Source organism: Zootermopsis nevadensis, unplaced genomic scaffold, assembly GCF_977971745.1.
Source record: "Zootermopsis nevadensis isolate Lab colony 2312 unplaced genomic scaffold, Znev_1.0 Znev_ptg000011l, whole genome shotgun sequence".
Classification (NCBI taxonomy): Eukaryota; Metazoa; Arthropoda; class Insecta; order Blattodea; family Termopsidae; genus Zootermopsis; species Zootermopsis nevadensis.
The window spans coordinates 588,862-612,468 of NW_028259143.1; the positions used below are offsets into that span (position 1 = coordinate 588,862).

The 23,607-nt window shown below is 34.7% G+C and overlaps 2 protein-coding genes across 5 annotated transcripts; one reads left to right on the plus strand and one right to left on the minus strand.

Moving 5' to 3' along the window:
* Positions 1-216: 216 nt before the first annotated feature.
* Positions 217-15,611, minus strand: Prps (phosphoribosyl pyrophosphate synthetase). 4 transcript variants are annotated; one of them, XM_022081146.2, is made up of 8 exons: positions 15,543-15,611; positions 13,439-13,646; positions 12,511-12,694; positions 10,011-10,088; positions 4,554-4,777; positions 4,210-4,383; positions 3,722-3,881; positions 217-3,084 (listed from the first exon to the last, which is right to left on the minus strand). In XM_022081146.2, the coding sequence occupies exons 2-8, from the start codon at positions 13,642-13,644 to the stop codon at positions 2,992-2,994; spliced, it is 1,119 nt and encodes a 372-aa protein (XP_021936838.1). In that variant the 5' UTR covers positions 13,645-13,646; positions 15,543-15,611; the 3' UTR covers positions 217-2,991. The 4 variants fall into 4 exon arrangements, with proteins under 4 accessions (XP_021936838.1, XP_021936839.1, XP_021936835.1 ...); XM_022081147.2 differs by lacking the exons at positions 10,011-10,088; positions 15,543-15,611 and adding exons at positions 6,425-6,448; positions 13,755-13,872; XM_022081143.2 differs by lacking the exon at positions 15,543-15,611 and adding an exon at positions 13,755-13,870.
* Positions 13,906-22,878, plus strand: Ubc4 (ubiquitin conjugating enzyme 4). The gene is made up of 5 exons (XM_022081151.2): positions 13,906-14,123; positions 16,634-16,786; positions 17,400-17,482; positions 17,880-18,043; positions 18,360-22,878. The coding sequence occupies exons 1-5, from the start codon at positions 14,061-14,063 to the stop codon at positions 18,494-18,496; spliced, it is 600 nt and encodes a 199-aa protein (XP_021936843.1). The 5' UTR covers positions 13,906-14,060; the 3' UTR covers positions 18,497-22,878.
* Positions 22,879-23,607: the final 729 nt, after the last annotated feature.

Here is a 23,607-nt window from a genome sequence, read left to right on the forward strand (position 1 = left end):
GCAAGGGGATCAAAGGTCACTGACCAAAGACTGTTCTCATGTAACTGGAGCCATTCACATAGGTCATTTTCCAGATCCAGTCCACATTTTTGTGTGTTTCATCTTAAGTAAACAAAAGTTCTCAACACTTAAAAACATAATCTGACTACAAATTAGAAAATTTTCACATCACAACTACAGCCTTGAATTATAAAAAGGGTGAAGAAAACAGCAATATTAAAAAAAAGGACTTTATTTGGCAATTTCATATTCTACTTTCAATACATTTTTTGTAATATGATACTTTTTTCCACCAAACACAAGGGTTCAAAAACACATCATCTGCTAGTTACCAAGGAACCTACATCACATGTTCACATGCGAGTTGCAGTGTGCTCAAAAATACAATAAGACAGTCCATATCCACATTCAATTACTGTTTTATAAGGATTACAAACTCACTGCAGCTCGGTCTTCATTAGGGTGAGGTGTGGAGGAACAGAACCCTGATCACTCCAAATTATTTATCAACTAATGTACTTTCACCACAAAGAGTATCCATTTTGTACCATGCCACCATATGTGACAGCTAACCATCCTGAAAATGAACCAACATTCTAAGAGCAAACTAATCTAAAAAATGCTTCATTCAAAGTAGGCTGGCTAGTCCTCGGAGGAGGACATTACAGCCTCATCTTTGGTAATTAAAAGTAGTCTACAATGATAAGCTGCATCATCACACTTTTTAATACACAAAGTCTCAGATTTGGGAACAAATTATTCTGCATGTCAAAGGCTATATATACAACAAAATTTACTTAAAAATTACATTTTAGGACAATATTTTTATTATAAAGTAACTATTATGAATCCCCTAAACTTTCCCAAATAAATCATGTTAAAAATTAAGTATTTCATTGATATATTTCTCTATACAGAGTACAGATTTTAGCAGATTATGATCAGTCACAAGTGCCTCAAAGATAAATGCCTACCAGGGTACTAAACTTAAAACAGCTGTGTTAGAGAGCTACAGAAATTCTGAGATTTGATTTGCCTGATATTTTGACAAGAAGATTTTATGTTAAATGTCATAAAAAAGTAATGCTGTCCCACTATATGCCATGTAAGCACTTGGGGGGAAGAGGATATATGGCTCCAACTCATTAAACTTGGAACTAGATGGGAGTAAGTGGTTAGCATCACACCCTGGTCACGCCTTACCCCTGAGAAAGAACCCTGGTACCCATTGGATAGGAGGCTGGGTGTGCCCCAGAGCTGGTCTGGAAGCAGAGGCTAGAGGAAAAATCCTCTCCCCCTGTCGGGGATTGAACCGCAGTTGTCCAGTCTGTAGCCAGTCACTATACTGACTGAGCTACCCAAGCTCCTTTATAACTCAAAAAGAAGTTATTTTAAAAACAAGTATGCGAAGTATAACAGACACAGAAAAAATTTAATAGAGGTCATACTGTGATCAATCAGATTTGGCACAGCTGTGGTCACACAGAGCACATATGAAATCCCTTATGTCTCCATCTCTTAGAATAGTTTACTAAATATGAAGCAGCAGCTGAGTTCATATAGTCAGTGTGCAGAAACGTGTGATTCTGATCAAATTTGTATCACAGAAATTCAGCTGTAAGCACTCAGTGAACTTCATGTTTCTCACGCAAACAATTCCAGCTGTTTCTAATCCCTTCCTGTTGAGTTCTTTACAAATGTTTTCAGTTAAAACTATATGTCTGTAAGAATACTCAAAATGGTGAACATAAGCCTTCACAGAAACAGCATGTAGGAATGCAGACTATGCCAGGATATAAATCTAGTTTTGGCAATTATTTGCACAAACTTATCCTCTGTTACCATAAAAATCTGTTACATAGTTCTAGGCAATTCATAAATAAAATCCTTTCATTTCATTTTAATAATATATGAACTAAGTCTGTAAAACTAGAGCAATGGCACATGCAGATTCTAATGCAAAACTGCAATGTTAATGAAACATTTCTGGCTGTCAAATGTAACACAAGAAGATAGCCAAATTCTAAATGGCTACATCAATATGTTTAACAAATCATCTCTGTATCAATGTATGACATCTCAGTTCTAAGATTACATCACCAGCTCTGATTAACTACACCAGCACAGTACTCAAAAGATCCACAAGGTGACAATGTGAATTGTACGCAGAAAAGATGAGGCGTAACTAACACATCAACTCACTGGAAGAATCACACAGAATCTTAAGGGAGACCGATTACTACAAAATGATGTATTTGACATTTGTAACACATACATTTTGACATAAACCATGACCTCACAAAGTTTCATTTCAATCAATATTATATTTCTATTGAATGTAAGTTTCAGTTATATTTTAAGGGCTGTTTCCATCATAATATCTGATGTTTATATAGGTGAAACAATTAAATTATTTTATTGTAGATGCATATCTAGACCATCTGTCTTTCACTTAGTACTGTATGATATATGTAGCCCTTATAAGAATATAATGGCAATCATCTACTCTACAGGCTTAAAATTATAACTTTCATTGCAATCTTCGCACTATGAGTAAGCATGGTCACAATTATAGCAGTACTGCAAAAATTTCTGTATAAAACAAACTTGTGGATAACTGGTACAGACCTCGATTCTACTCCCGATCAGAGTAGTTCGGCCTAAGAACCCATGAAGGAAAGAATAATATGTTTGCAACTATGCATTTTTTACTTAGAATCAAATTCAACAAAAAATTGTTAATTATTAACTTCACAATTCATTACTGCATAATCCAGACTATGCTGTCTTATTGCATGGGAGAAGTTAAATATAGGTACAATATTTATCCAACAACATCCAATAGAAATGCAGGTAGTACAGCTGAGATTCTTGTGTACACATATGACTGATTGACTAAAAAGTATAACAACCCACAAGCATACAGTTGCCCGGTTTATTAACGAAGCAGACGGAGGTGTAAAAACTGTGAATGCTTCACTAATGAGTCTTTCAATAAGGAACATTTGAGAAAAGATATGACACAGATTCACCATTGTGAGTTCTCCTCACAGCTTCTGCAAACATCATGGATACGTCGATACACTGAAACAAACATTTTGAAAATGTTAAATTCAGCAAATATTTAACATCTTAAGGAAAAGGCTGGGGAGGAGAGGACTGATGGCACATGGTGGACAAATACTTTTGATGATCCAACACAACTTCACAAAAACTTGCTTACAATTACTCATTTCATGTTCCAAAAAGAACTTTCACACCCTAATTCATCCACATCACAATGACAATGCCCAGGACGGATACTTTGAGCAGATGTCTATGAAAAATAACCCACACATATTGTAGGGTTTAAAATTATTCTACAATATGCAACATCTTAGAAAATGTCTACTTCTCAGACTAGACTTGGAACATAACGGCATGCTACACAGTTACATATACTGATAATGGCATGTTTCATGGACTGCTCACCTTGAAAGGTCATTTGTCTGTCCGCCTGTAAACAGCCATCACATTTAAACTGCTCAACTATATGGTTAATTCTGCAAGTGTTTATAATACTTCACCCAATGCCAATTATTTTGAATTGGTGTGAAAGGATTTTTGCAAATGACAGTGTTTTCAAAAAGGGCTTGCTGCTTCTGATGCAGAATATTTTTCTTACATATGAAAATCATAACATCTTTTTCAGAAGTAAAGTTTAATAAAATAACAATATTACCTGTATCCTGGGGCAGTCTTTCATATGCTGTTCTTGTGGTATTGTATTGGTAACAACAACAGCTTCAAAGCATGCATTATTGATCCTTGATATAGCTGGTCCAGAGAAAATACCATGAGTCAAGATGGCATATACCTTTGTTGCACCAGCCTCAAGTAATCTGACACAAACACAAAAGGTTAGAAGATGCTAGCTGACGAATAGAGAAATAATAAGCACTCACACAGCTTAACACAAATTCACACCCATTCAACCAAAATGTGTGAAATATGTGACCAAATAGTAAAAATTTGAATCAAGAACTCTGATTCACAAAAGCATCTGCGGATATTCTGAAATTCTGTGTTGACATTTTTTTTAAGTGAATGAAAATGCATGCATCAAATGAGACAGTTGTTCTAACAACAATTAAAATATTAATGTTTTATTGTATGAAAGCTTTCTCTTCACATAAAGGTATATAAAACCATGGGGAAAAAAATACTTACTTTTCAGCTGCATGGCAAATTGTGCCACATGTATCAGCCATATCGTCTACCAATATCGCCACCCTGTCCTTAACATCACCTACTAAAACCATTGATGCTACCTCATTAGCCTTTTTACGTTCTTTGTGGATCAGGGCAAACTCAACATTAAGCCGATCTGCTATCGACGTTACTCTGCGGCAACAAAAACAAAATATAACATATGTTGCATAAAGAATTCTAAATCACAGATGGCAGAAAACTGCAGTTAGTATATCACACAGAGAAAACAAAAATTAAAGTTCAACGCACATACTTCTCTGCATTTTTAATTTTAAAGAGCAACTTAATATTTAACAACATACCTTTTTGCACCACCAGCATCTGGTGACACAATTATGCTATTTCGCCACTCAATAATATTTTCCTTTATCCACTTTAAAACAGCGGGTTCAGCATACAGGTTATCTACTGGTATATCAAAGAAACCTTGGATCTGTGACGCATGTAAGTCCATTGTGATAATATGATCAGCTCCAGCAACAGAAAGCATGTTGGCTACAAGCTTGGCTGAGATAGGGGCACGGCTCTGTCAAACAGAAATACAAGATGCACACTACGTTACATAGTAGCATTCCAAGGTCCATTTGCAACGCTACTCACAAAACAAGCAAAATATGCTTAGCTGTCCCGACCGGCCCTCCTTGCAGGAAAACAAACACTGGATAAAAGTGAAAGGAAAGAGGGCAATGGCGAACTAAAAGATTCCAAATGAGGATGTACATGATATGAAGGCATTACTGCCACATAAACAGCAGCAAAGAAGAGAAAGTTCACATCAATACATGGATGAAAAAGTGCAAAAACTAATGAAGTGTTGCAAATGCACCCTGGTTAGTTCAATGAATGAGTGAAAAGCAAAAATCAAACAAAGAAAACACTAGCAACACAAAAATTACCTTGTTATGCAACACATAATGCAGGACAGATTTCATACACCATTCTTACGTCTTAACTAAAAAAAAATTATTCAAACTTTAACACACATAAATACCCACAATTATTAAGTTCAAATAAGAGAAATCTTACCACAAACATTATTGCAGACAGCACGCTAGATTATGTATGTTAATGTTAAGCAATGCAGAGGAAAAAAGTAAGCAGTATTTTCACTTATCATGTAAGAGACCAATGCTGAAGAAATCTTGTGTAAACCAAATTTAAGAGATGGCAAAATGCACATGCTTTCTTCTTTTCTAAATTTTAAAATTATATTTTTAATTCATATTAAATTTCTTTCCACGATCAGTATACAGCAAACAGGAAACAAATGTGAAAGACACAAATGCTCCAACAAATCCCCACACAAGTCTAAATCGTGCAAATATATTAATTCTACCAAGTACAAAGGACTAATGTGAGATTTCAGGTTCTAATGGCTGCAAGAACTATGATGGCTGTCTTCTGTTATACTGTCCTGTGCAGCCTGGTAGAAGTTTACCAGTGTTTCAAAGGTGCTTGCTGCCTACATCATCAGTAAACTTCTGCCAGACTGCACAGCACAACACCCCAGAACAGACAACTTCAAAGGACCAATGATTTATACTGTATTAACAGTTCAGATGCACTTTTTTAAATAACAACATCAGTTAAATAATCTAGAGTTAGGAGTATGGCAATCCAGCATCTGATGAGCTAACGTCTAGTCATTTTAAGGTACTGTTCTAATATGTTACATGTACTGAAGTAGTACAACAAAATTTACTTCAGGTTCCCCAGGTCAGGTACTCCAGCTACCTTTGACATGATCCAGAATTTCACAATGGCAATAAATGTCAAGTTTATACGAAAATAAATAAGTAAATCAGACTTTAAAGACTAGATACACGTGAGACATCTTTACAGGACTGTCTTATGCTAATCTCTCATTAACACTGAATTTTGCAGGTTTGCCCACTCTAACCATATATATAGCCAATGATTCACTAACATCTCCCTGAGTAAAACTGCCATGGCCACCAATGTATCATTGAAAAATTGTAATTTTCATTTTGACATGGGTTTAGAGAGCTGAAATATTGACCGGCACATTCGATTTTCCAATTATACAGTCAAACATCACGTGTGTTAGTTCTCAGTCACAAACATTACAATTATTTCATTTCATAAATATACAGGAAATAAAGGAAAATCAATCGTATTTTTTGTTTCACACCATAAGGCCATAAATACTCACTGTTGTAAGATCAGGAACAAAATCCTGGAATGTGTGAAATGGTGTCATGGTTACTCTCATATTTGAAGGATTTTAAAAGTATTATGCTGTAGGGTTTAACACATCTGTTTTGAATATCACATACATAAAAAGCCATATCATACACAAGTAAGCTCACAACACACAACCTTCATGGCTTACATTCTTATAAAACTGGGCACAATTACTAGAATGAGATAAATGACATTCAGGGATTAAGGTGGAGTAACCCTAAAACTGGCACGGCCGGGAAATGTAATACATATTTGCCACTTAATTTCAATTATATTTTACATATGTATAGTGATATACATATGTGGTATCAGGTTTTCAGTTTTTATTGTATGAGAAGCAAATGTATGTATGTACTAAATGCATCAGTAGGGATAATTGTTAATTATCATTTAAAAATCATCACATGACTAAAATTAGCAACATGGTCATAAACAAACGTTAACAGATTTGCTGAATAACAATGAATGGAATGCCTCCAAGCAATGGAGCATCTGAATACTATTGCTATATTAACTGAGCCTCAATTCAAATAAATCGGATTATGTCTTCGAACTGGAAGAAGAACCTAAATGCTTGGTGAAGAAATTCGTATGAAGGAATTCAATCACAATGTTGCACAATATAAGCCGGTTTTACAACCTTCTGACCTCATATGTCGAAATTACGTCAAAGAGATAACATATAAAGACTAGGAGACAACACACATAAATTTCATTTCATAAAAAAGAGAAAAATCTCATTCAGAAAACATTACACCACTGCATCCGTATCCTTAACCCAAAACAGCTGCAAACAAATTTCCAAGAGGCTACAATTCCAACAAAAGACGTTCACATATAACACAAAAATCCCACATATCCAGTATAATACCCATCATAACATACCAATTGTTAAAATATATACATTGCACACAGGACAATTAAAATCTCCAACATTGTACATATGAAAGCACCAAGAAAGCCTTGCCCAGGAAAATACTGCAGAGCTATATGACATCTGTAAATGAAATAACCACGACTTCACCAAACAAAGAAGCATTTCTCTGATTCAAAGGAGAAAACTGCAAATACAAAATTCAATCACATTAAGAATCTCCTTTTATGCAGGTTAATGACAGAACTGAAAAGAAGATTATAGTAGTAGGGCCCCCTATTACTACAGTATTCTTATCAAGTGTAATCAAGAATATTTATTTTGTAAACAGAAAAAAAATCCCTACAGAAAACACATAACACAACAAGGACAAATAAGTTTGCATCTTCTGTCATATCTTACAATTGGGTCATTATTCTACGAACACAAGACAGCTACAGAATGAGAGACAAAGAATTATACACATATACAAGTAAAGTTGTACCACTATATGCCATGTAGGTGCTTGGGGGGAGAGGAGGTATAGCTCCTGTTTATTCTTAACCTCAGCACTAGATAGGGGTGAGTGGTCAGCATTGTGCCCCAGCCACACTTTACCCCCAGGAAAGGACCCGATATACATTACATAGGGCACCGGATGGGCCCCAGAGTCGGGCTGGACGCAGAGGCTAGAGGAAAAATCCTCTGCCCATCGGGGATCAAACCCCAGTCGTCCAGTCCGTAGTCAATCACTATACTGACTGAGCTACCCCAGCTCATAATTATATACAGAACCACAAAAGTGAAATTATTTATACAAAAGATTGTTTATATTCTGCTGTTAGATATTTTAATTTGTCAGCTCCCTACAGATTTATTTCAATGTCCATGGATTAATTTCATTTTCAGATGTGCAGAAGCAACTGACTGTATATTCTGCATTTCAAGATAAGTAGTTTATAAAAGTTTTCAGAAAAGCACTCTGTAGATGTTAAGATATAATTATTATCATCTCCCCCAAAATGTGTCAGTATTAATGAGAGAATACTCAAGGAAAACAAGACTCTTGGAACTTGATCTATCTGCCTTTACATACCCTAAAAATTCTGATAAAAATTTGATGGGATCATCCCTAATATTCAGAACACCTCATATGAAGCAAGAACGGTTGCTACAGAACCAGAGTCATGAGCAAGGTGAATTTATGAACAGAAAATATGAAATAACACCAATGACTGATCATTTGCTTCGTGAATCTTTAAGAATGAAGTTATTATGATCTGATGGGACAAAAATACTGTGGGATGGAAGGCAAAGACAACTGGACCCATAAGTTCTCAAGCTCATAGAGTGACTGGATCTTCAACCTGGTCGACAGGACAGAAGGCCTGTGTGAATTTCACAAGATCATAAGACATTCAATGAATTACTTTAGAATCAGTGATAATTAACAAATAATGAGTCTATAAATAAGTGTTGACAAGACGGTTAATTGGCGTTACATACTTTTTCGTGAATGCGAGTATTCAAATAAAACATTCTGTTTACTGTACATCTTAAATGCAGCTTAAACCCCAAAAACTACTGATCCGCAAGCAGTAAAGCCACATCCCCAAATGAAAGCAATGTTCCACAAAGACTGTATGTTACATGTGTATCTAACAAACCAATACAAACAAATTCACATTTGTGGTAGAATCTGTATACAGAAATTCTACTTCCAGTAAAACACATTTTGTTGTTACTATGCAATAAAGTCTTTAAAGAACACCCTACATAATCATGATAACAAAAGTCTCAGGGGTCAGTAATTAAATTCTGGTATAGAAACCAAATCTCTAACCAACTTGTTTATCAATTGCATAGGAAAAAGAGAAAGCTAAATAGAGGCAGGAGATAAGTGACGAGAGGGCAGAAGCTGAACAAGAAAACAATATGTTCAAAGTTCAACCATGACATCAAAGAAAATTGCATAAGCAGATGCTTCCCAGTGACTTTAAGATACAGGCCCAAAGAATTTCTACACAACCTGTCTAAAATTATGTTAGGCCCAACTCCGTAATTAAATTCTCTCCCATTCTCTTCTACCCCTCTTATCACTTCTCATACATCAGAGTTCGATTTGAGTACAGTGCTAAAGACATTATATTCATACTACCTCAATATGAACGATCTAAGAGTTATTCATTTGAGCAAATGGAAAACAGTAAATAATTTCAGCTCCGAAACATAAAAATAATATAAAACAGTTATAATTCACACTATATTCGGATTATGGAATTTAGTACTATATTATTTGTAAAATAGATTCACATATTCCATTACATAACAAATATGCTCAATTAACATCATACTGAAAATATCAGAACAATAAATTTGTGTTCCATTTCGTAACAAAGTTCATGGGTTCAGAAAGGACATAATGTAATATATTCAAATATGGTATGTATAAAGAGCTTCCACACAATAAGATACAAAAATCTTGGTTCCCAGAATTTTACTACATAAAGGTTTTATTGCAGATAATATGTATGAAGAAAAGTTAGATAGCGTATGTTTATAACTGTCTCCACAATACATATATTAATGTACAGATATAATTTTAAATGGAATTTATTTCCAAATCGAACTCTGCCTCTGCTGCCCGGATCTGTTCCCGTCTGTAAAAGTAATACGATTTCAGTGAACATGTAAAATTTACCCGGAACTTCCATTCGTTGACCTTCATTGTGAAGGAAACTGGTAATTCATGTCCAGTACCTTCTCCATCTCCACCAGCCTGTGACATTACAAGAGTTTACAATACAGCTACAAACACTAATATGGTCTTTACTTAAAAATATCAACTGAAAGGTACCCAAAGTCTAAATGTATTATAACAACAAAATTATGTCAATAAAATTAGAGAACAATTCATGTAAGGCACAATTCTAAACAATGCAGCCACTGAAAGTGCTGAAATAAGTGTTGTGACAGAAAAAGAAGGCATTACTTTGTTTAAAATTGAATTATGTAAAATTTTAACATTTAAATTTTTAAAATGTAATTTATCTTTTCTGACGGAGAGGCAAGCAACATGTAATTTCTATATACATGACTGTGTGATATGAGCAAGTTCAAAGTTGATTTAAACATTTGTAAAACTATCACTGAAAATCTGTTTGTAATAAGGGAATGCATCAACGCCTGATCCTATTTTAAACGGGAAAAGTTGGCTAATAGTGCAAGGACTCGAATTACCATCATGTTCTCATATTCAGTTTACATGTTCTATCCTATTGACAAGTAAGAATTTTTAAAGCCCAGTCTATATGTTACAGTACAAGATCCTAATTAACATTTACCTTGAGATTATAGAATTCTTTAGTTACTGGTTCCTACATATACAGAATGATTTGCTACTCCAGTCATTAAAAATCAGCAAACAGAATTTTAAGGAACTGGGCTCTTCAAATGAATACAAAACACCAAAAATTATTCATTCTGTGCTTAATGCACACTAACACCTTATCAAAAATTAAGAAAAGTGACAGTTTCATATAATTTGGCAAATATCACAAAAAAAATTGTTATATATAAACATCCAGAAATGAATCAAAGGTCAGCAGAGTAGCAAAGCCTCCTAGCCAACAATGTCCAAGGCCGAAACAAAGCATCTATTAGCAAATATAGTAATGTAAGGCTAACAGAAATTACTACAAACAACCAGTCACAAATCTTTGTAAATATTATACTTACATTTAACAAAATGACAATTTCAAAATAAATTTCAAAGAACATATATATCATCTTGAAAACAGAACCAAACCCCTACAATAAAAATGAAAACCATACAAACCCTTAATTCTCCTATAGCAGCTACATGTTCATCTGAGAATAAACCTCAAATACATGTTCAGAACCACCTTAAAACAGTAGAATTAGAATTAAAATCTCAATTTCATTTAAAACTACAAGTAACCTCTCTTTTTGAAACAGTCCTACATTTTTAAATTCCACTTCCTAGAAAAATTTATAAAGACACCCCATTACAAGGTATTACATTCAGTTTTCTATATGCTTCCATTAAATACACAAGTCCTATATTAAAATACACAAATGGGTAGTAATGACTATGCAGTAAGTGGCAAGATTCACAACAGCTTGAAATTATACCACAGAATTTAAACATTTCTGTTGTACAATTATTGATTCTTAATATTCACCAACAGATAAATGGGCTGTACACCTACCTATAGCAAACCAGCTATCGTGGAAGAAACTGACACTTAACACTGCTTGGCTATACCCACATCTGAATACTAATTCATAGTGAACATGATCCTGTACCCATACACAGTCAAGAAAGAACACACGACACATATGTCTGCTATAACACACACTATAAATATACCATACCATATAGAGAAACAACCGAAACACAAGTAAAAAAAAAAAAAAAAGGAGATAAGAAAGGTGGATGTGTTACGCTCTGAAACAAAATGGTAAACAGTTACTGTCTTTCATTTTTCAGTCCTTTTGTTACTTTTGAAATGCAATAAATGAGTGGAATAGTACTTCGCCAAATTTTACTTAGGTATATTTAAGTATTTATGATGTTCTTGTGTATTTGCTATAACATCACTCCACTAAGCATTTAATGTCACATGTTCTTGACAAAGCAAATGGAAACAGACCACAGTATATTCCAGTTCTCTTGTTATCTCACTATGAAATAAAGATGGCTGGCTGTCTTCTGGGATGTTGCACCATGTAGGCTGGTAGATACTGACTGAAAATTCAGAGGAGCTTACTGCCTCCATCATCAGGCCTGATCCTTAGGCACACAATGTTAAAAAAACAGTTTTGTGCCAGAGGGATTTCAGGGTCTCACTATGAGGAGTATGATCACCCTGAAGTTGGAGGCAGTAAGTTCCTCTGAAAGTCAATCAATATCTACCTGCTTACGTGAAGCAACGTCCCAGAAGACAGCCAACTTCATACTCATTGGCATGAGAACCTGAAATCTCACTACGAAACATTATTATAAACTACTTCTCTAAATTATGGCCCATGACTTACTGCAAAGCTGAGACAAGTTTGAATCCTGCTGTAAATTTCATTTTTCTCAAAATGCAATGACATCTACAATGAACCCGAACTGAGAGACCTCAAAAAAAAAATGGAAATTACGTAACAGAGAAAATGAGTTTATTATATACCTTATCCTTCTTATCCTGCCTTGCATAGGGAAAGCAGGGTATTACAGCGGTCACACGTGATGCTGAAGCAATTTTGCAGGCATTAATCATGATAAGAAGCTCCATTAAATTGTCATTAATTTCACCACTCCCACTCTGCACAATATATACATCTTCACCTCGCACAGACTCCCCAATTTCGACACTGTAAGAGAAAGGCAGCTATATACCTAGAGAAGACTTCTAGGCTTAGTTTATACTCCTCCATTAAAAAGCAGACACTAAAACCTTTAAAATGAACCTAGCATGCTCTGCTATGAGGCTGCCACATTACTCATGAAAACAGAAACTTTAAAATTGATCTACTTTGCTTACTTCCACGGAGTCATATCATATTGAATTACTTTTTGGTGAAACTCAAAAGACAGCAAGAAGGTATTTTACATTAAAAAAGAAAAGCCTCATGTAAGATATTGTGTATGAAATTTAATATTCTTCCACTAGCCTGTGAATTCTTGCTCTCATTATCATCATTTGTAGTGGACAACATATAAAAATTTCAAGCAAACTCAGAAATCCACAATTTAAGTACAAGATACAGATATAATCTTCAGGCGTCAAATACTAAATTTAGTAAACATCAAAATGCAGTTCACTATACTGGAATTAAGCTAGTCAAATATCTTCTCCCCAATATAAAAAGTCTGAATCACAATATCATGATATTCGGTTCGGTGCGTAATTTTTGAGTAAATTACATCTCCACGAGGTACTTACAAATCAGTTATTTAATACTGCCATAATTGATGAAAACACGACATTCAGCAACTATTATTACAAACAATAATATTAATACAAAGCAACAATACACCAAAGAACAATTTCATTCAAAGAATTACTATAAAATGCTAAATGCACCTATCTATTTTCAACCATACACGTTTCTTACCATGTTTCCAAGTTACTAAATTTCTTGGTGACTACTTTCCCCAAGTCAATGCCCAATCGATCGACAATTCTTTGTGCGAGATCTGGATGCGATGTACCACTAAAAACTTTAATGTTAGGCATTCTACTTCGAAGTAATGAACTCGGCTTTCCCAATTCCAACCGAATCAAAGCTTTCGCTCGCACTGGATCTGACACGACGGGCATTACTGCAAAAACATCATACACAACCAATCAGATTACAGCGGAAAAAGGCTTACATCATATCCTGATGAACGTTTTCGATTGAACTATGGTCATGTTTTGTTGATGAGAACCTTGCGTTGGAATTTTCATACTCTTCCTCATGAATATACGAGAATAACTTAATGGTTAAAGTTAAAACGATGTGGATAAATTATTGACCGACCGAGGATATCCCCCTGCTTTTCATTTAGAATTATTGTATGAACAGGCAAACAGTATCATAGATAACTTACCATTGGTATCCAGTAGACCGTAAAAGCATAACAATTGTAATCGAACATTTAGTATGGTAAAGTTAGTGGTAGAAGTCTAATATTGCAGCAATAGGAACTTGGACGTGTAGAAGCAATGCGTTAGATAATTTTTGACCTAGAAACATGGCGAATATTGCTGCTCAGAGAATCAAGAGGGAATTTAAGGAAGTTATTAAGAGCGAAGAGGTAGGGTCCTAACTGACCCCATAACACCATATATTTTAGGTTGTTTTTTAAACTTTATTGTTTGTCGTCCTGGGCAGATAATATACACATAATAATTAGAGATGACAGTTGATTTATGGCAGTAAAATGTTATCGTGGAGCAGAGGGTTAAACTATTTGACAGGTTATTTTAAAACTGTAACTGTATTTGTGTTGCATGTGCATATTGTGGTTTGTTGCATGTTTCCAGTGTATTCAGTCGGACACAGCACACTAATTTTTTTATAAAATTAATTTCTCAAGACTAAACAATATTGAGCAGATTGCAAGATTGTGCTTGCAAAATAAATTATTTGTATTAACATTTTGGCAGCAAGATATTAATGGATAATGTTGAAGTTCTGAGTGACAAAAATTACATTTGAGCCATGCTGTGTTATGAATAATTTGTGTTGACCATAGGAATAGGTGAATGAAACTAATAAATGATAGTAAACCTGCTGATTAGATTACAAGTTCTTTCTACGTATTACAGTAACCAGCCATTAGACTTATTGCTGTAAAGAGAATGAATGTTTATTTTGTATTGCCACCTGCTTGACTTTTATCAGGTAGAGAAATGAGTATCCTAGTGCTTATGGCATGTGCTGCCATGACAGACATAAAAATAATTTCTTAGTACTGTATTATACCATCCTGATCTATGTCCGTCACCCAACTTGTTTGAATTTTGTTTAGTGCTCCAGCTACTGTACTAATTATTAGGTTCACACAGGAATTTGTAACATACACTTTGTCATTATTAAATAATTCTTTTATAAGAACAAAGACTCGGTTACTAAGATACCTTGGTTTAAAAAACCAGCAAAGCAACACAAGTTTTGAGGTTATTTTTGCGGTTAGCAGTTATTATAGTCCATTGGTAACTTGTCAGAGCACACATTGGGGAAGTCATGATATCCAGATACTGTTTTATGTCAAATTATAGGATAGATTTCTTTTAAGTGTGATACTGAGGGCTGTATACTAAAAATTGTATGGCACATTTAATTTTAGTTATATATGTCATGTATTACCCCTATTTTACATAAAGTTGGATTTTTTCTATATAGTAAATAATTAAATATATGGAAAATATATTTTTTGACTGTTAGGCAATGAATCTAGGTTTGTGACACTAGACATGTAATTGCAATAAATTAATATCAAGGTCACTGAAATTAGCAGTCACAAAGAGAGCATTTGGTATATGTACACTCAAAATTGGAGTATATTCTTCCATCCTTGTTGTATGTTAAGAAATTTATCTTTTACATAAAAATGTTTAATGTTCACATAACTGTCATATTAATCACATAAAGTAACTTAGCGTAGCTAACACATCACAGTCAACTCTTAATAAAGTAATTGTGTGAAAACATAGGCTGATCAGACACTCACAATCATCTGGTTACAGTGTCGTAAGATGTCCTGAATTAATTGTTAAAACTACGAGCACTGCAGCTTACTTACCAATATCACTACTCATGATTTGTTAATAATCGAAGATTTATGTATATACAGATATTTTATGTGGATTTTTATTTTTTTCATTGTTATATAATTTGTTTTCTTGCCCATACATCTTAAATGGTCTGTTTTGTTAATACTTAGATTATCTACAGCACCCATTTTAAATTAGGCATCCTTATCACATCTTTCGATAAACAAGGTTACAAAAAATATGGTTGACGTATTTGGTTATCTGATGATCCGGGCAGAGTGGATTTCTCAGAAGGAATAATACAAAAATTGTTTTTGAGATTTTAAGTCATCACTGTTTTCAATCAACACTGATTTGATGCAAAAAGTATATACCTGCAGTTTACTGTTGTTATTTACATAGTTATAAGACTGCCTATATGGGAATTTTTAAAATACTACTGTTAGCTTTGTCTTATTGTACAAAGAAGCCAAGCTGATATTTGGACTCTGTGAGAACAGTTATAAGTTGTTAATGTCTGCAGATCTGTTATGACATTGTCAGAAATTTTTTTTTTCTAATTCTGGCTGACTTAGAATATTTAATCAAAATGGGTCCTTACTAAAATCTGAATCAGAATACAGTCTTTTTTGTTATGTATTGTTACATGATTACAGTAACACAAAGTTAATAAAATTCTTTCCTCAAAGATGACCTCTGTTGGGTTCCTACCAAAATGTATAAATTATATACAGTTTCAGAATTCTGAATCAAAGAAGGACAGATGGCCTAATTTCTGTAGTTGAAGTTCAGTTGTTTAGGAAGTATAATGATGTGAAAACATGGGGTTTATGTGGTACAATTCATTAACTGTCTTAAAATTTAGTGTGTTCAGTGGTTGTCAGAGCCCTGGATATAATATTAAATGGACTTAGAAGAATGTGGATAAATTTCACGTAAATAAAGAAGTGAAAATGATAACAAGGTAATCTTGTCACATCATTATTTATTGTTTAAATGCCACAAAACACAGAGCTTTGGGATTTAAGGTGACCTTACTATATTGCAGGTTGCAAAGTGTGCTATAAAAGTTGAATTGGTGAATGACAACTATACTGAATTGAAAGGAGAAATAGCTGGACCCCCAGAGACGCCTTATGAGGGAGGGACATTTGTATTGGAAATAAAAGTACCAGAAACATATCCCTTTAACCCACCAAAGGTAATGTAAAAAACCAGTGATTTATAACTGCAACTTGTGACGATAAATAAGTGATTTATAATATAAAATGTGAAGAATTAGGTGGTCAAATTATCATGGACTCACATCAGTTTGTAACAGATTATTATGAAGTCAAGGTGGCAATTGTGGTTATCAGATTTTTGGATATTTGACAGGATTTTTTTTTTCCCCCTTTGGGTGAGAGGTATGGGCCATGTAGCACAGATGAATAACATACAAAATGCACACAATTGTTTTGGTCAGTAAACTCAAAAGAAATTAGGGACATGAATAGGGGGCAGCACAGTGCTTATATTGTAGAAATATGTGTCAATAGGATGGTATGTTTTTTCCCAGCTTTTAAACTAAAAAATAAATCTTTAAAATATTTGTTGAATTTCGTGCATGAAAGTCACCACAATATCTTGTCTTGACTGTGTTGTTTCATTTCCTTTTAATTTTTATGTGTTATAAATAAAGTCACTATGACAAACTTTTCATACTACCAGAAAGAAAGCCCCAAGTAAACCTAACCTGAAATCAGTATAAAAGTGAGGTGTGTAAGAACTGAAACAGAATCTTTCTTGGTAATTTTTTTGTCTTATGTGTGCAGGTGCGATTTATAACTAAAATATGGCATCCCAACATTTCCTCTGTGACTGGAGCAATATGTTTAGATATCCTGAAAGATCAGTGGTAAGTATATATATATATATATATATATATATATATATTTGTTTACAATACAGACTCTGAAGGCTGATGTATTTATTGAATGTTTGTTCAGTATTTGTTTCTTGTCTTATGTGGAAATAAGAATTTTGTTTGCGTCTGTCCACTGTGTCACATTCCAGAATCTCAAATTCAAATTTCATCCATAAACCTGACTATCCTGACTGTGGTTTTTTATGGTTTCCCTCAGTACTTCCAAATGGCTGAATGATACCTTAAATTATGCCGTGACTTCTTCCTTCTGTATTATTTCCAGTTAATTCAATAATCTTCCTATTATTCACTTATATATAGTCTCAGCTACTGACAACATTGTGCAGTAACTATAAATAAATGAATAAATATAACACGTTTATTCTAGGGCAGCAGCAATGACGTTGCGAACGGTTCTACTTTCTCTCCAAGCGCTACTTGCTGCTGCAGAACCTGATGACCCCCAGGATGCCGTTGTGGCCAAACAGTTTAAAGAGAACCAAGATATGTTTAGGCAAACAGCTCGTCATTGGACATTCATCTATGCAGGAGGTATGCACAGTTGTAGTCCAGTGTCGTTGATCTTATTGGTCTTATATAATGTAACTTTTTAACTCTTTTCCAAAATGTTGTTATAAGAATGTGCTGACTACATGAAACATAGGAACGCTAGAACATATGCCAAAGTATATGGGATTTAGAGGCAAGAGTATGTGACAGGAGATTGGTTGATGGCCGAAGGGTTGATCGAACTTCCAAGCTTATACGTAACTGCTCGCGCTCTGTGGTGTTGCATGTGGTTGTCCATATGCTCTTTACTCTGGGCTTTACTTGAGGAATTTAAGAAGATAATTAAAATTCTTTTCAGGTCCACATAAAAATTCTGACTTTGATTTGAAGATTCGAAGACTCACTGATATGGGAATTGAGGATCACCAAGCAAGAGTAGCGTTATCGTCATACAACTGGGATTTGGAAAGAGCCACTGAACAACTGTTCAGTTAGTTAAATCTAAATAAGTTAGCTTATGGTTGTAATCAGGGAGATCAGTCATGTTGGCTTCATGCTGCCATTTGCTACTCCAGTACCCATACTGCTTTCTGTTTCTTTTTCTGTTAATGAAAACCACATAACTTATGGTGATTTCTATGAAATATTTTTTTTAAAAAATTGGAAGTGTTTAACTGATTTGAAACTACTACAGTATGGGTGGGAAGTAAGTAGGCATTAAATAATCGCTTTGCATCGGAAATATGGAGGTTATAACCATTTCTTAATGCCTACTTACTTCCCACCCATCCTGTATATTATATTGTAAATTGAAAGAAATCAGTGAAACAGAATCATACATTCGTAATACACTTACTTAATTATACAATGTTTTACTTGATTACAGTACACTTTGAAACCACAGACTTGAGGGTTGTATGGTGCATAAATATTCAGACAGCAAATACTTGAACGCAGTAATACATTAATTCAAGATGTATAATTTTCTGATGAGCCGCATAAAATCACGTAGTAATTTTTAATATCATATGAATACTGTTTTCACTAGTTTGGAATGTACCGATAATTATGGTTAATTCATCAACACATGTTGACATAAAAATCTCAGCCCAGTATTCTGTACGGATTGTTCCTGCCTATGAACGGTATGGATACCGGAGCACCAGACAAGCAAACTCGTTTATTACTCTTTTGTTTGGGTGGGACTTATCCAGATAAACTGTATCATGTAATAACTAGTGCTGTGATTACAAATAAGAACGCAAACATGAAACATGTATGAGATTTGAGGTTTTCATGGTGGTGAATATCTTGATGTTGGTCTTCTGGGTAGTAATGTTGCGCAGACTTGTATGTAAATACCATTATTCCATCTTCAGGCCCGTATATGTTTGTCCAAAACGTCGCGTACTTACGAGTCCGCGCGGCATTACTGCCTAGAAGACCAACATCAACAGGAATATATAATTTCTCCTCAGAAATGATCATGCTAGAAAAACAATGCTCTCAAGTCTTTGGTTCTTAAACCACAGACTGCACATGGCTTGGGTTTTATTCCCCCTCTGCAAGAATAGAAAGTACAGAACGCAAAAACAATACGTTTCCAAAATTTTTTCAATTGAACGTATTGAAATGTTTTTGGGATCATTATTTTTATTGTGTTATATTGTGTAATTAACAAGTGAAGTAAGAGTTTTGGCATGAGGTCTTGCATCGTTATTTGATTCGTAACTTGATAATGTGTTCGGTACTGAAGAATATGTTTTCATATCATACGGTGGACACACTTTACTCTTCTGTTAAATCTTAATTGCACTAGATTAGGTAAAACAATATCAGAAAGTTGCAGTGAATTACAAAGAACAAATTGAACTGGTCTGCAGTACTAGCGAATTAAAAATGTCTGCTCAATGTTGAAAGGGCTTCAAAACAAGATGATAAGATCTAACAAAAAGAACTTAATTAGTATTGTGTATTATGTGAGATGGATTGGAACTCGGTGAAGATAATGGATGACAAAGATACTTCCGGTTAAATTTTCCGTTGTCTGCGTTAAGAAAATTTTGGCTTCTGATATCGTAGTGCTGCGAATGTACTGATCTTTTCAGTCATGTCAGTTCATAACTTGCAAAGCTTACAACTCCATGAGGACAAAACATTCCTGATGGCCAACATACAGTCCACAGACCAGGAGAAAAGCCCTGCGGGGGGGAAGTCGTTTCTGGGGCGGTGCGGGGGGAATGTTACTTTTCAGCTGGACTAGAGGGCTGCTATTGGTGGGAAGTGTGATACGTCACAGTTTTACGCTACTACACACAGACTGAAAACATCAAGCCGTTAAGGGTAGCGTGTAGTGAGCGCACCTCTAATGTGTTCTGTGGGTGTTGCGATAATATTCTAGATTAAATCGCTGTGCCTCTGTGAGGTAATCTTAAAGCTATACCCATCAGAACACATGAAAGCATGTCGTCTGTTGTTCGTTCAGTGGTGGTGGAACGCGTGTTTTTAGGATGGGTCGTCACTCATCGCGAAATCTTGCGCATGCGCGTATATCGAATTCCTAACAGGGCTTTTCTCCTTGTCTGTGGACTGTATCTTACTCTGGCATTATAAATTAGAGGTAGAAAGGTAAAGTAAACATCTTCAGAATTTTACACCAAAGTAGCAAAGACACTTGGAACAAGTTGGAGTTTTTCGTCTCTGAACGTTTCAGAAACACGTAAATGCTCCAGACAGTATTGAAATCATGTCAGCTTTGATTTATTTCAGTGTCTTCTCATAAGAAATTTAATTTTGTATGAAAAGTAGCTGCAAGGAAAAGTTCACTTTGTGGATGAACTACATTTCCAAGAATCATTTGAATAATTTTCCAAGGCTGACCTAATGAACTTGTTTCAAAACATAATTAATGAATTTAGTATAGAATATTGTCCATCTGGCCCATTATCAGAACCACTGCTTGAACAGCACTCGTTAATATTTTATATCGCAAAACTATATCAAAGTAGAAGCATATTTTAAGATGGTTTCAGCCGTTCACAGTTGATTTAATATTGCTGTTTACGACATAACTCGTCCACCCATGAAATATTTCAGTCAAAATTAGTACTAGGAACTGAAGAGGTAAATATTTCTTGCTTTGTTCATTTTTAGGTACAACAGAATATTTGGGAAAGTGGAATATTTGTATGACAGTGAAGTAATAGAATAAAATAATGGAAATTACAGTGATAATTAATTAAAAACTTTGAGTCATCTACTTTTGCCAATTCCTATCTGAATATTTGTGCTCTTTCAATAACGATGTTTTGATCTCCCATGGTACATGATAATCTAGCCTGATGTTAATCAACGCAGAGGGAAACTGTCACTTGCGAGCATTGAGGTTTAAAGTCATACGAGGTATTTATTATTACACATTCAAGAGATGAATAAACAAAAATCGGTAGTCGCCGCAAAGACTCCGTACACATGTAATAGATTTATAACTGCAAGAGCTGTTGCTCCAGATGGTACCGCTCTTTTATTTGTGACTAAATCTCATAGTTTTTGTGTCTACTTGTTATGTGCTGTTGTGTACTTGGAACCTCCATCTCAATTCATATTCTCCACTGTCCGTACTGGCTCTACTCCCGCTTATGTCTACTGGGAGCTCTTTCCAGTTTTACGTTTGTAATCCATTTCAGTAAGAAATCCAACATGACATTTCTGTTAAAGTCCGCGCAGACTTTCTTTACTCATGGGGATGTAAATTTTCAAGTGAACGGACTCGTACAAATGGTAAGTGTGAGTGATGTGGATCTGGAAGGTTATAATAAAGTTATCCATTTCTGCAGTAATGTAACGTACGTGCATAATTTTAATGATAGATTTTTCTGTACAAATAAGAGCAAGGCCATCTGTGCGAGGCAGACACGAAGTGATTTCGATGGCGGTTGTAAGTTTGTGTACGTTACGCACTGACGTCTTTCAAGACTTCAGTGCACCGAATTTTTATCTGAAACATCAGTGCGTTTATCTTTTTAGTGAAATGTTCATCTGAATGACAGATTTAGCTGCTGCATTTGGTACTTTATGTAAATTATCCCAAAAGTTCAGGAAACAAAATACTCGATAATGTATTGTTTGTAGTGGTTACTTTAAATTGTTTTGCATTTTGTCTTAAGTAACTGAATTATGTAACAACTGCATCCAACCACACATCTTTATCTCATGCAAAAGGTGATTCTGTAATCAGTTTTAAGTAGTACATAATCCCTTGCGATACGCAACATCTGGTTTATGTGGCTTTGTGAGATGTTTTAAGATCTCTGTTACTAATACGTTGGACGCCATATTTTTATTAAATATGTCCAAGCGTTAGTTCTGTTACTGTTCAGAGAGGGTTCAAATCATTTTATTTGTAATTCTCTGGGGGGGGGGGGGGGTGAATTCCCCCACCCCACCAACCAATTCCATTGTTTCTCTTGAACTTAAAGAAAATGTCCTGAGAGTACGTTGTAGTTTTGAAACTGTCGTACTAAGTTCATTAAGTGTTTTATATAAGCTTTTCATTCTGTGTTTAGTGTACTGGGTTATTTTTTGTTGTTCATTTTAATCTTATGTGTGAACTGTAATGATTAAACACACACACACACACACAGTTTCAAGAATATGTTATTTGCTTGGAAGAAGCAGGTATAAGGAGAGTAAACATATCTTCCCAATAAACAAATGAATCTTGAAAAGAGATTTGGTTAACCGTTTTGTACGGTAAAATGTTATAAATTATTTTAGATTCACTGCAATAGACTGCAGATATCACAATTGTTAATTCTGTATTTTAAGTATATCATCATTTTTTTTAAAAAAATTGGTAAATATATAGAAATACTTCAGTTGTGTTCTATTTGTTTCCCATTAAACTTGTAGATTACAACCACAGATTTTTTTTTAGAGATTTTAACTTTTGTTTTACGTATGCCATTATGACAGTAATTATCCTAAATAGGCCATCGGTGCCATTAATTCTACATTATATTTTCTTTTGGTCATTTTTTTTTTCAGTTTTTGTGTTCCATATTTAAGAATGAAAATTTTGGTGCAAAAATCTACTCCAACACAACATACGAACTAATATCACCAATTTGAAATAATATTGTTTGACTTGCATCTCCTGCCAAAACGGGACAACATTAAGCTGATGGCTGCGTTTGCTAGTCGTGCTGCGTCGCGTAACCCTGATTCACATTTTTCCAGCCGCAAGTTATTTTTCTTAATTTGCAATGTAAGAACACCCGTATAATGAGTTTTGCGTCTCTGAGTGGTGAGGACCTGCAGCGTATTTGCGGAATCCAAAGAGTTCTCAGATATCCGAGGTTTAGCTTTGGATGCTGAACGGAAAATCCGAATTATATTTATGGATTTGAACTTTCTGCCCTCTGAAAGACAGATCAGTAACTGATTCTGAGGAATGCAAATATTTTCTCATTTCTGTGGACGCAATACTTTATCACCATAATCACAGAAACTCCAGCTTTGTCCACTACACACTCCTACAACCTTATACGTACATTTTCAACAAAATTTCTCTCAAGTAATTTGATGTGCATTTTTGAATGTTCCTG

Excerpts from the sequence above, each read along its gene's own strand:
- Prps (XM_022081143.2), bottom strand. The coding sequence starts at position 13,785 with ATGAGGAAGAGTATGAAAATTCCAACGCAAG. Across the intron at positions 4,384-4,553 it reads GATGCTGGTGGTGCAAAAAG|AGTAACGTCGATAGCAGATC; the intron begins GTATGTTGTTAA and ends TTGTTGCCGCAG. Across the intron at positions 3,085-3,721 it reads AAGACTGCCCCAGGATACAG|TGTATCGACGTATCCATGAT; the intron begins GTAATATTGTTA and ends TGTTTGTTTCAG.
- Ubc4 (XM_022081151.2), top strand. The coding sequence starts at position 14,061 with ATGGCGAATATTGCTGCTCAGAGAATCAAGAGGGAATTTAAGGAAGTT. Across the intron at positions 14,124-16,633 it reads AAGTTATTAAGAGCGAAGAG|GTTGCAAAGTGTGCTATAAA; the intron begins GTAGGGTCCTAA and ends ACTATATTGCAG. Across the intron at positions 16,787-17,399 it reads ATCCCTTTAACCCACCAAAG|GTGCGATTTATAACTAAAAT; the intron begins GTAATGTAAAAA and ends TTATGTGTGCAG.